This window comes from Globicephala melas, chromosome 16, assembly GCF_963455315.2.
Source record: "Globicephala melas chromosome 16, mGloMel1.2, whole genome shotgun sequence".
Lineage (NCBI taxonomy): Eukaryota > Metazoa > Chordata > Mammalia > Artiodactyla > Delphinidae > Globicephala > Globicephala melas.
The window spans coordinates 6,049,155-6,062,676 of record NC_083329.1 but is presented as its reverse complement, the minus strand read 5'-3'; the positions used below and the strand labels follow the sequence as shown (position 1 = coordinate 6,062,676).

The following is a 13,522-nucleotide window of genomic DNA, read 5'->3' as shown; positions in this document are numbered from 1 at the left end:
CATCTTTTATAAAGCAAATCCCCATCAGTCCGGGATCTTCCAAACAGATTTTTACAGGAAAAATGTTTGTATCATAGCAGTGTTCCTCCTTGCGGCCCAGCTGTGCTGATTCATGAATTTAGGTATCCCTAAAGAAATCTGGAAACCTTATGGAGGAAGGAAAAATAAAGCACCATGAAAGGTATAATTTCTCATACTTTTACAACGTTACAAGGGACAAAAGTTAAGCTTTGTAACTATACGTTGTAGGCATGCTTTACGGTGAAAACGACGTACACACAGAGGAAAGAAGGTTAGCCCCAGCGGTACCACTGGTTTATGCAAAATGAGACACCTTCTCGAAGTGTGAAGATCTTGTCCCTTCTCCTTATTCAGGTTTGGAAAGCAGAAGCCTCTTTTCCCCCCATAATTTCCTGATTTACCATTAACAGATTCAGCTCATCTTACAGAAGAAAATATAGCTCTATTAAAGAAAAAATAAACTAGCCTCCCATTGAAAAACTCATAGGGAGAGCCCTGGTTGTTCAGATGTTTACACCTTTCAGACTGCAAAGGGGTGAAATAAATGACCAGGGGATATTTCCAAATGGCCTTGGATCATCATTTAGAAAATACACAATTCCAGATAATGAAAACAAACACATGAACCCAATTTTCCTGTCTCTGCAGTTTTCAGAGAAGTCCAAATTTTCTCATGAATGCAGAGAATTGCTAGCTCAGAGAGAAACCTAACCACATAATAATAGAAAGCCATGGGGGAGTGGCTGGCTCATGGCCGCAAAGGTTCCTTCTTCCCTCAGCTGCACACACAGAGAGGCTTAAATTACCTCCACATGATTCCCACCTATCTGGGCTATCCGGTTAAAAAAATCATATTTAAAATGTTTGATATACAGAGCAACACTTGAAACTGGTTGCTTGATTGAATTTTCATTTTGGGAGCGTGATGATACACAAAAGCCCTTCCCCAAACAGATAAGAGTATATAAGCCTCTGAGAATGGCCCAACCGTTCTCTACTCCGAGGTGCAGACCGAGGGGTTCTTTGAGTCTTGCGCAAGCGGGAAGCTGTTCCTGGGCCTCTCAAAGTCATCACAGCCAAGCTCTCAGGGAGAATGACCCCTACACATGTTACAACAAGAACTCTGGCATTGGGAACTTAACTCAACCCGAGTCAGAAAACAAGTCGAGATGAGGGTGACAATAAATTCTCATTGCAACTCTCTCTTCCTATGGGCCAGGTCCCTGAAACAGCACAAGTCCTGAGGCTGGGGAGAGCTTGGAGTGTCGTACCAGTGGGCAGGATGGCTATCGTCTGATGAGTGAGGGAAAAGTGTGGATGAGATGTGGCTGAAGATGGAGACAGAGGACAGGGGCCATGGCGAGGAGGCTGGCCGGTAATCTAATTATCGAGAGCAGTGGGGGACCCTTGAATGTGAGGTTCTTTACACATCACTCTGGCTGCTGGGAGGAGAATGGATTATTGGAGGACCATAGGGGAAGTGGAGGGCGCAGGTAACAGTTTGAGGCTGTAAGGATGGAGACAGGCAAACAGATTCAAGTTGGATGTTTTAAGCAAACGATAACAACAACAAAACAATAACAATGCAACCAGGACCATTTCCATAGACGGTAAGATCAGCAAATTTGATGAATCAGAAGTTTGGTTTAACTTCCTCTGAGTAAAGAAAGATCATCGTTGGCTCAAGCCAGGCTCCGTGCCTTGCCTCTAAGGCCACTTTATGAATAGGTATGAACTGAGTCCTGTCTCTGCTGTGAAAGGTCATCTCTACCATCCTTACCAACGATCTGCATGGGGACCAAGCGCACAGATCATATCTGCGTGGGGTACAGCCTCTGAGGTCTGGCTAATAACACAGGCTGCAGAACCAGCAAGCAAACGAGACAAATGCTGGAAGAATGGGCTGAATCTGATGAACTGAATGTTAATGGGGACAGATGCAAAGTATTGAAATTGGGTCTAAAACGCCAGCGGCAGAAGTGAGAGCTGTTATTTACTCATCTAGAGTTTCAGTCGATACAAGAGTCAATAGGAATCCACACCTGGATATTTTGGAACCTCGGTTCACTCTGAGAGATGCTCAGAGCTCAGGGCCAAGGAAGCAATAGCAGTGCTGGCTCTGTTATCCACCAAGATTTAAGAACGACCGAGGCAGTAAAGGAACTTGGTATGTATGGCCTCTTAGAGGTGGTACAGAGGTGAGGGTGGTTATATTAGAGAAAAATTAAACATGTCTGCTCTAATTAACAAGTTTTCCAGTGGTTCTGGCCAATTGCAGATATTCAACTATTACTAGACTCTACAGAAAATACACATTACTGTTAACACTACTCCCACCATCACTACTGTGACTTCTGTTAAACCAATATGGCAGCCTGTCTAGAAACCCAAAAGCAACAGCCCTGGTTCATTTCAGAGTGGCTGCCTTTGAGGAAACTATGGGGTCTCCCTGACCAGATGTCCTATTTGAACTCAGTAGCCCAAGCAAACGTGGCTTTCTAGAGAAGGCACTGACTTTTACATTTGACTCCTAATTATACATACTGGTGGAGGGGAACAATAGCCCAGATAATCCCTGGAGAGGATAATTCAAAAGTAATTTACATTTGCCTTCGGGATGTATTATGTGATTTTTCTCCAGTAGCAGATTTATGGCCTTCACCTTCTTTAGAGTCTGCTCAGGCTTCTGTTAAAATTCGTTCGCATTTTTGAAGGAACAGCTGATGGACAGGGAGGGATCAGTCACAGGAGGGCTGAGTGGCTGGGGCTCTGCAGGCTGGACTTGAAAAGCTGCAGAGGAGGGAACCGGCGAGGAAGCCCTGTGACTGCAGGCACCCTTCCAGAAGCAACTTGGGTTCTCACTAAAATCTAATGTAAAGCCTTGTAAAAATGACAAACAATAGCTCAAGCTTATCTTATAGCCAGTGCATACCCCGAGTGCAGATTTATTCCTGCTGCTCGTCGAAGAGAAACACACACATCTGCAGAAAAATCTCAGTCTGCAAGCCAATCTGTGCAATAGTTAACATTTAGTAGGGGCAGGAAAATGCTGGGAAAAAGCAAATGCAGTTGCTGCAGTGCATAAACTAGATGAGTTCGATGCAGTTACACTGATTTTTGAGTATAAATAAAGGCAGTGTTAAGTCTGGCAGGTAAGGGGCATAGAACATGAGCATTTCCCTTTCATATTTCCCAAAGGTACTGCCCCAAACTGTCTTGTGTATAATTTCCATTCTCACATATTCCACTTATTTGAAAATTGTTTTTTGTATTGTTTTCACAATATAGATGTGCTTTAAGTCAGAGACATTTTCTCTTCCGTAAAAACAATCCCGACTATTTCTGGAGAGGAATATTGAGAACGGTGTTGAAGTGCATACAATGCCTCCCCTTTACAATTTAAAGGTTCATTTACACTTGCATATCATAATTAACAAAACAACATTGTTATTCAGGTTTTCTCCATCTCTCTACACGTCAAAATGACTGGAAATTACTGTGCCAATCCTAGTTCTAGGGAGCCGTAAGCTTAGGTAAAGAATTAAAATATGGCTGGCAAGGCCTGACCAAGTCAGGACTGACTTCCAAATGAGATGGCAAACATATTTGAGTGCCGTTTAAACTGTCAAGTTATACATCGCACAAGGTGGATAACGTGTGATCAACAAGGTACTCAAATCAAGATGCCTGGAAAACAGAATGCAAATGTTCTACTTGTTTATGACTGTGAAAGCTACGGCCTCATCACATCTTATCTGAGGTCTGGAATCAAAGGCAAGAGTAAGCGTGAAACAAACATGCCCTGGGACCACAGAGGCCGGTCTTTGGGATTCCGTCTCTTAAATCTGTCACTCTAAGATGGCTCAGGGGAGGAGAGCAGGAAGGAGATTCTGTCAAGTTTCTGCTGATGGTGGAGGTGGGGGCACTTTTCAAGTCCTTTTCTCGGGGATTGAGATTCAGCCCCCACTACTGAGTGTCAACGTCAAAGTCAGCCACAGTGCCTGACGGGGTGTGATGGGGAAAAACAAGAAAAAAAGAGGTTGCAAGCACCTGCTGCAGAAAACCTTGGGAGCATGTTAACAAACAGAGGAAGTTAGGGTCATATAGGTGGAATCAGGATGGAAAGAATGAATGTAAAGTTAAAATGAAAAGTCCTAAAGCAGTTCAGTTAAAAGCAGGTTAGGGGAACACACACCTCTCCACAGGTAGGAGGAAAATTTTAAGAAGGAGAAGAAATCGCTTAGGATAACGTTTACTGTCTGAATTGAGAAAAATGATTAGGAATAAAAAGAGGCACAATATTTATGAAGTGTTGAGTGGTAAGCAGTGTAACGCTCAAATTAAAGTCAGGAAGGACAAAGGGTGTCAAATGGAACCTTGAAAACATGCCCCCAGACCATCAAATATAAGCACATCGTTAAGTGACATCATATCTAGGAATTCTTCATTTCTTGTCAACAGAAGAACAGGAAAGATAGAGATGAAAAATCAGGAAGTCGTCTATAACTTCCTATCGGGTTGTAGTCTTTTGAGTTCAGGGCCTCCAGCCAGATGTGGCTACCCTTACTCCTTTTTAAGAGTTCTGCTGTGGTCTGTGGAGCCCACGTGATACTGATGTAAAAGGGTCAGGCAGCCATTCGGGGTGCAGGTTTCCTGGTGCTGCACCAGGGGGGGACCTCTTAGTCGGGGGGGACATCTGTGGTCCAGACTCCATTAGGGCAACTACTCTCTCCAGTCCTGCAGCAGAAGGGAAGACCTGTGATGAGCAGACCCAGGGGCAGGCGGCCAGGAAGCAGAGACCCCTCAAGGGGAGTGGGACAGGCGCCCCCTAGTAGGGACTGGGGGTAATCACCACCCCTCAGCCACACTGCTAGACCAAGACCCAGGGCAGGCGAGTGGGCAGTGGCAGGGAATGCTGTGCAAATCCTAATGAAGACCCTAATTATAGGGTCTTATTCTGAAGACCCTAATTTTGCGTTGGTAAAAACTCCATATTGTCTGTCTCTTCCTGTAGAGGGGAGAGCTGCCCAAGGGTGTGGAGGTTCCGGTTCAGTTCTGTGTACCATGGAGGGGCCCAACGGTGGGGCAGACTCCTGGGTCTAGGCCCAGAAGGTTCTCACCGGAGACGTGATTTTGTATCCTCTGAGCTCAACTCCACCCAGCATAGGTTAATGAGTCTGGGGCTGACGTTTAATACAACGATGGAGCTTTCAGTGTCGGATTATGTTCTGCCCACATCATAGCAACCACCTCCAGGTAAACTGGGTAATAACTCCAGCCCTCAGACACAAATGGCAAAAGTTCTCCAGACGGCCTAGCAGTGGGTGTCCCTAGCTGGAGCCCCCAGCTCCCCAGAGACACCACGTGGGGTTTCCCTCCTACCCTTCTTGTCCAGGTCTGGGAGGGCGGTGGGAGCCTGTCATGCATAGCGAGGCCCGTTGTGTTTGATCCACAGGGTCCCCAGGTGCTCTGCAGGTTCTCCACTGGGAAGAGTTTGTATCTGTTGGTTTCATTTTTCATTGGCTCCAAAATGTAGGTTTTATTTTCAAATGTAATAAGTCCCCTGTTGAAAAAGAAAGAAGAAAAATTAGGTAACTTTTAAGGGCAGTTTCTTGTTCATGGCTAAAACCCAGTTCTTATTCAGAGAATAAAAGGAGAAATACCAATTTATTTATATTCTCAGGTCTGAATTAGAAAGGACATTCCTGTGCCATATGTTTGCATTGATTTATTTTTGCAAATCTTTTGAAAACCAAGTCTGCGAAGTTTTTTGTTTCAAATATTTTATGGTAAAGAATCGACTGTGTTTAGTCTTTACGTTTTTCGTTTGCTTGTTTTTTACTTCTCAAGGATATACTGCTGGGGAGAAGAGTTGACAGAAAAGATGTTTCATCCACTTAGAAAATAACTAGATCTGGATCAGCAGACATGATTCAGGAGGGAAATCTTTTTTTTTTTTTTAAAGGAAAATTCCTACACCTGAATTATTCATCCTGATCAACTAAATTTCCTAAATAGTTGAAAGGATTCTGAAATACGGTTAAGTATAAACCTATGTTTTTTTTGAACTTACGGTTATCAAAGGCTAAGGGATTGGGAGGGATAAATTAGGAGTTTGGGATTAGCAGATACACACTACTATATACAGTACAGATAAATGACAAGGTCCTACTGTATAGAACAGGGAACTATATTCATTATCTTGTAATAACCTATAATGGAAAAGAATCTGAAAAATAACATATATATAATATATATAATTTATATATATATTTACATAAAACCAAATCACTTTGCTGTACAACAGAAACTAACACAACATTGTAAATCAACTATACTTCGAAAAAAAAGAATTAAAGAAAAGTATGCTTTTTTTGGTATTTTACTTAGTTAATTTGTGGGAGTACTGGGCATATAACCCGAGAAAACCATAATTCAAAAAGAGTCATGTACCACAGTGTTCATTGCAGCATTACTAAAAATAGCCAGGACATGGAAGCAACCTAAATGTCCATCAACGATGAATGGATAAAGAGGATGTGGCACATATATACAATGGAATATTACTCAGCCATAGAAAGAAACAAAATTGAGTTATTTGTAGTGAGGTGGATGGACCTAGAGTCTGTCATACAGAGTGAAGTAAGTCAGAAAGAGAAAAACAAATACCGTATGCTAACACATATATATGGAATCTAAAAAATAAATGGTTCTGAAGAACCTAGGGGCAGGACAGGAATAAAGACGCAGACGTAGAGAATGGACTTGAGGACACGGGGAGGGGGAAGGGTAAGCTGGGACGAAGTGAGAGAGTGGCATGGACATATACACACTACCAAATGTAAAACAGATAGCTAGTGGGAAGCAGCCGCATAGCACAGGGAGATCAGCTCGGTGCTTTGTGACCACCTAGAGGGGTGGGATAGGGAGGGTGGGAGGCAGACGTAAGAGGGAGGGGATATGGGGATATATGTATACGTATAGCTGATTCACTTTGTTACACAGCAGCAAGTAACACAACAATGCAAAGCAATTATATTCCAATAAAGATGTAAAAAAAAAAAAAAAAGGACACATTTGCTAAATATTTTAACTTGCAGAGACAGAGGTGGCCTTATGCCATGGATCCCAAGGCATGTCTGACCTCTGGAGCAGGACAGAGCTCCAGTAGGCTGTGTCTTCCTTCCTGGAAATGAGCCATGTCAGTTTCTTTAAGTGATGGGGGAACATCGGCCTACACACTGGTTTTCCTTTCTCTTTTCCAATGTGGAATAAGAAGTACTTTAACTTAAAAAGGCTCTTCTTGATGTTGAAATCAGTTTTTTCTTTAGAGAAATGAGAACTTGGGTAACAGTAAACTAGCAGTTCTAAGAGTTCCCACACATCTAGCAACTTCTGTTATTGATCAAGTTGACCGCAATCATAAATGCATACAATTTTCATGCAAAATTCATCTGATTGTAAATAGATGCTTCTAACACAGTGACTCAGCCTTTTTTGAGACATGAGCCTCCTTATACTCTCCCCAGAAGAATTCACATCTACATAGATCCACAGTATTTTGCAGAAAATTTCAGGAGATTCCGGACTATGGATGAGGTCCGTGGGCTCCAGGTTTTAGGGCATCTGTTCCAAGGATTTAAGAAATAGCTTAGGGCTTCCCTGGTGGCGCAGTGGTCGAGAGTCCGCCTGCTGATGCAGGGGACACGGGTTCGTATCCCAGTCCAGGAAGATCCCACATGCCGCGGAGCAGCTGGGCCCGTGAGCCATGGCCGCTGAGCCTGCGTATCCGGAGCCTGTGCTCCGCAATGGGAGAGGCCACAACAGTGAGAGGCCCGCGTACCACAAAAAAAAAAAAAAAAGAAAGAAATAGCTTAGTCCTCAAGAAACAGCTGAAAAAGTCGGGCGCTCCACCAGTTTCTTTCAGACGATCTGAGCTTGTTTCCAAAGGATGGAGCCTGAAAGGTGCTCCTATAACATCCACTATTGCTCATTTGTTCAGCCATTCACTCATCCAATGCTTATTGATGGCCCATTTATAGGTGACTATTTAATCGTTCTTAAATTTTAACGGGACAACAGTATTTCAATCCTCAAATAGTATGGAAGGAAAAGGCTTGATTTGGCAAATATTTATTGTGAACGTGACCGGTGAACCCATCCAAGCTGATCAGTTCATTATTATTCAGCTGGTTTACTCCACTAGCCCTGTTTTGTGAAGTGTTACAGGCAGTGAAAGAAACAGCAAGATCATGTCCAGGATGACCGCAGCCTAACTGAGAAGATCGCGCCGAGACACATGGGGCAGCTGGAAAACACTGGAGAGTTAAGCTGTGTGTTACCAATAATCGCGACACTTAACTGTTCAGAGATGGGGGAGCCAGTGTGGTTTGGCGTAACTGAGAAGTTTTGGCTATTTTCAAATCCCACAGATTGATTAAAAGTCATTACATACAGCTGTTCTCTTCTACACCCTGGCCCCCTACTCTCAACCCCCCAAACTACAGTCTTCATGTATCTCCAGGTAGGTCTATTCATATAGACAGGACTTTGGTCATCAGCTCTGGGGTGGCTTGTATGTTTTTCTTTGAAAAGTTCTTTATGAACTAAAACTTAGATTTCTCAGTTTAGAATGGGTAGTAGGACATTTCTGTTTATTAAAGTTGATTTTGAAAAACCCTAAATTAAGAAAAAGATCTTTAAAAAAGAAAGGCCAGGGTAAAGTGGAAAATGAATACCCTTGAGGGGAAAAGAGAGATTGGCTAGAAAGCTGACTTTCCTGCCCTAAGAAGAAAATGACACCGACATTTCATTTTGCATTGCAACATTTTCTATTTTGCATTGGATTTCAATAAGCTGAACACTTACAGTAAAATCTGTCACCAAGTTCTAATCATGAGAAGCACATGACCGAAAAAGATTTTCTACTTAATGGAAAATTTCTAGAAATTGTTACTCAGTCATAAAAATGTTCTGGTATCTCCTTTTATCTTTTAAGTCATCCAAAGGCCAGATGTTGAGAAACTGGGGTGAAGCCTTTCCCTTTGCTCCAAACAATTGGCAGCCTATAATACATCTTAATTAAATAATTGCTTTGGACTGTCTTGTGTATAATTAATCATTTAGCTCTAGAGATTGCTGGAAACCACAGTGGACACAAAATTCAAGGATTCGGGGTTTCTGAGATGTGAAAATTCGATGTTCTCACAGCCCTTTCTGGCCCCAAACTAGATAAGCGAATGTAATTTAAGTTGAATGTCGTAGGTATTTAGCTGTTAACTTGGAGTTGGAAGTATCTCAGAGCGTGGAATTTAAATCCAGCAGACTTTGAAAGTGGGGTTCTCTTCCCACTGGTAGAGCAGGGGCAGAGAGGTTAGAAGACAGTTGCCAATGTTTGGGAAAGATGAAGACTGTGGGTATCTTCTCTATGGGGAGATTAAGAGGATCTGGAGAACACCGGACTGGCCCTTATGAGGGGAGGATGAGGCCAACTTCCGGGGCAGTGAGTGGTGGTGAATGGGAGACGCAGAAGAGAGGGGCGGTTGGGGATGACGAGGGCCACCCCTCATGGCACTCTGCCTAGGATCCAGGCTCAGTGGATCCCCATAGAGCACAGCTCGGGTCATTTTCCCTGCTGTCGAGGGCACACAGGTAGCTGGAGGTACAGGTGGGACCCCGTCTCCGAGGCTTGAGATGTTCAGCCCCTGCGCTCTCCTGCCTGCCTCCCTCCCTCCGTGCTGTCTTGAGAGGGTTGTAGGGCCCGAAACAGGGATGACTGTGACAGAGGAAGAAGTCAAAGGGGAAGGGGCCGAAGAAATGGAGCTGCTGCTTTGAAAACAGGCAGGCTTAATTTAAATTTCAAAACCCTATTGTTTTTCCTTCAATGGAAACAAAGAGGAATCTATTAACATTTTAACGGCTTAAATATTAAATAGATTTACTATTTTCTTAGCTTTCAAAGTGATAACTCAGGGGACCTACACTTCCTCAAGATAAGTTTCTGTCCTTCTCGAAATTCAGTTTTTAATCTCCAAAGCAATCGTGAGTCAGGCAATAACACAGCTGAATGGCGTTGTTCTTCATATGATCTTTCTTTCTACTCCCAGGCCAGCAGGGTAGTGGCACATGGATTCTGATGACCTGTAATCAGATGACGATTCAAAAATGGGAATTAACCTTGCTAATTCTGTGTTCAATTGCTAACTGAATTTTCTTGGAAATAGACTTTGGGGCTCAAAACTGTGCTGCCAATCGTGTTAGAGATGCAGTTGGCATGAAATTTAATTTCAGTCCTTTTTGGAAGGAGCTCACGGGTAAAAGCGGTATCCCACCTCATCTGTGTTCGATACACAGTGATGGCAGCAGTATTAGTGAACACGGTAGCACCATCAGGTTTATTTTCAATAAGTAATTCCCATGGGAACTACTCATGTATAATCAAAACAAATATTCATTCTCCCCTGCTACGCGCAGAGCACCAGGCTAGCTCCCACGGAACCCATAAAGGCATCTCACCTATGGTTCCCATTTCAAATGTAATTCATAATCAGGTTTGGGAGACATGATAAAGAGGTAAAACAAACTGTTATAAAAAATGTGAAGGGTAGCTATTACTACCATATGCCAACACATATATGGAATCTAAAAAAAAAATGGTTCTGAAGAACCTAGGGGTTAGGTCAGGAATAAAGACGCAGATGTAGAGAATGGACTTGAGGACACGGGGAGGGGGAAGGGGAAGCTGGGAGAGGTGAGAGAGTGATACTGACATATATACACTACCAAATGTAAAACAGATAGCTATCGGGGAAGCAGCCGCATAACACAAGGAGCTCAGCTCAGTGCTTTGTGACCACCTAGAGGGGCGAGATAGGGAGGGTAGGAGGGAGCTGCAAGAGGGAGGGGATCTGGGGACATGTGTCTACCCGTAGCTGATTCACTTTGTTATACAGCAGCAACTAACACAACAATGTAAAGCAATTATACTCCAATAAAGATGTTAAAAAAAAAAGAATAGCTATTACTGGCATATCAATAATAATAATAGCAGCTACGACTGATGGTTACCCTGAGCCAGGCTCCTTTCTAGAAGTAACAGCTCTATTGAGAAATAATTCACCAAGCATTAAGTTCGCTCTTTCAAAGCATGCAATTCAATGGTTTTTTAGTATATTCACTGAGTTGTACAAACATCACCACCGTCTAATTCCAGAATGTTTTCATCACCCCTAAAGCAAACCCTGTACCCTTAGCAGTCACTCCTTCCCCTTCCCTGCCGCCATGAACCAGGCTCTTGTAGCCTGTTTTCTCTAATATTTACAGCAGTCCTCTAAAGCAGGTATGATGAGCCCCTTTCATTAAGAGGAAGCCAATGACGAGAGCCCATGGTCTCTGTGCTTCCCCAAAAGATATATCCAAGTCTTCATTACCGTTACCTGTGAATATAAACCTTCAAAAAGGGGGAGGGGACTTCCCCACCAGTCCGGTGGTTAAGATTCCCATGCTTCCAATACAGGCGGCGAAGGTTCGATCCCCTGGATGGGGAACTAAGATCCCACGTGCCGCGTGGAGCAGCAAAAAACAAAAAAACAACAGGGGGCAGTGGTTTGCAGGTGTGATTCAGTGGAGGATATCAAGATAAGATTATCCTGGATTTAGGGTGGGCCCTCAATTCAATGACATGTGTCCCCATAAGAGACAGAAAAAAGAGAAGACACAGACACACAGGGGCGAAGGCCCTGTGGACAGAGGCAGAGATTGGAGGGATGCGGCCACAAGGCCAGGAACGCTGAGGACTGCCAGGAACCAGGAGGGAGGCATGCATGGACTCTCCCTCAGAGCCTCCAAAAGGAATCAACCCTGCCAACACCTTGATTTCAGGCTTCTGGCCTCCAGAACTGCGAGAGAAGACATTTCTGTTGCCTTAAAGCCCCCCACTTTGCGGTCATTTGTTACGGCAGCCCTAGGAAACCAACACAGGCACACAGTTGGTCAGCGGCAGAGCCAGGATTCCCCAGACGGACCCGGCTCTCAAGCCTGCTCCCTTGTCTTTGGCCACTCTGGATGGTCAGCCCCTCTCCTGAGTCACTGAGGACTCGTGCCAGGGTGGGCGCAGCTGAATTCCAAGTGCAAAATGCCAGAGAAACTCAGCGCTGCCCAGAGGCTGGGCAGTCAGCCCAGCGCTGACCTAGGAATGGTTGACAAACAGCCCATGTGAAACGGGGGCCTTGAAGGGAGTTCTGGAGGATGGGGGAGACCTGCAGGTGTGGGGAGCTCAGGGGTCAGGTGAACGGCCTCGAAGAAGCAAGAGTGCAGTGAGAGAAAGGTCAGCGTGTGCTCAGAAAGAAACACTGGGGCTGAAACGGAGACGTGCGGAAGGATAGCGGGGCCACAGAAGGAGGGCGGGCACTGGACCTGGGCGGTGGTCGATGCCAGGCAAGGCGCTCACGTTGGCTTTAGACCTCGGGCTGCACCTGTGGCCTCGTCACCCACCGTGCCGCACACGTTTTGCGCAGAAGACAATATTGCGTCTTCTATGCACTTCCAGCTCCCAACTGCTGGGACTTGTCTCTTGCTGGCCCCTCTTCCTCTGCCTTTCCCCACCTCCATCCCAGGACCTCTATCAAATCCACCGGCTCCTTGCCTTGTAACCGGTGGCAGCCACCCCTCTGGCCTGCGGGATGCAGCTGCTTTGGGGCCACGTCTTCACCCAAAGGCTCCCACCGTTCCCGGGCAGCCCTCGGGCAGAGTCTTCCAGGCTGAAGCATAACCTCTGAGGTCCAGGTTAGCCATACCTCCCTGCAGGATTCCCTGGGCCCTTCTGCCGAGTTTCCCGTGTGGTTTTGTGCACAACTACTTCACGGAACTTGCTCCCTCCTATTAAAATGATGTCTGGCTGCAGTGATCAGTGTGTGAGGAGGTGATGGCTAAACACCCGTGGAAACACTGTTGCACAAGCACGTGGGTGAACAGGGGCTCTGACATGTAGGCCGTGGGGAGCCGTGTGGTTTTGAGTGCAGAGGGTGGCGGGACTTACGTTTGAGCAGTGTTTTTGAAACACGACCTTCTGGAATGTGTAAGATGGATGGGAAGGGAAGGGTGGAGGAAGCATGGGTGCGACGCAATTTGAAAATCCTGGAGGGAGGGAGGGCTGCTCTGGGGTGGCGACGGGGGAATGGGGAAGGGGAGATGGATGAGGGAGATGCTGTAAGGGGTGGGCGTGGGAGGGGCTGGTGACTGCCAGAGGTTATCAGAGATCCCCCCCGGGGGCCAAGCTAGGAGCCTGGGATGGGCTGGACCTTGAATGGAAAAGAGTTCGGGGGTGGGGGGCCAGTCTGGGGACCAGGGAGTTGGGATTTGGACATTCTGAATTTTGAATGAGAGTAGAGCCTGGGAGAACTGAGATTGACCTTGGGGGTCCTTCAGGGGGGGACCAGAGCAGCCTTGGAGATGGTGCAGAAGGGCTCCAAACGCAGCTGTTGCTCCCACAGATGTTTACACA

General features: G+C 45.3%; 1 protein-coding gene across 1 annotated transcript in view; it reads right to left on the bottom strand.

Annotated features, from left to right (window-relative positions):
• The window catches only part of ADAM12 (ADAM metallopeptidase domain 12), a 354,171-nt gene that overhangs the window by 103,750 nt on the left and 236,899 nt on the right, over positions 1-13,522 (bottom strand). The window contains exon 6 of the mRNA XM_060286736.1: positions 5,404-5,584. Within this exon, the coding sequence (XP_060142719.1) occupies positions 5,404-5,584 (181 nt within the window). The remainder of the gene's footprint in view (positions 1-5,403; positions 5,585-13,522) is intronic.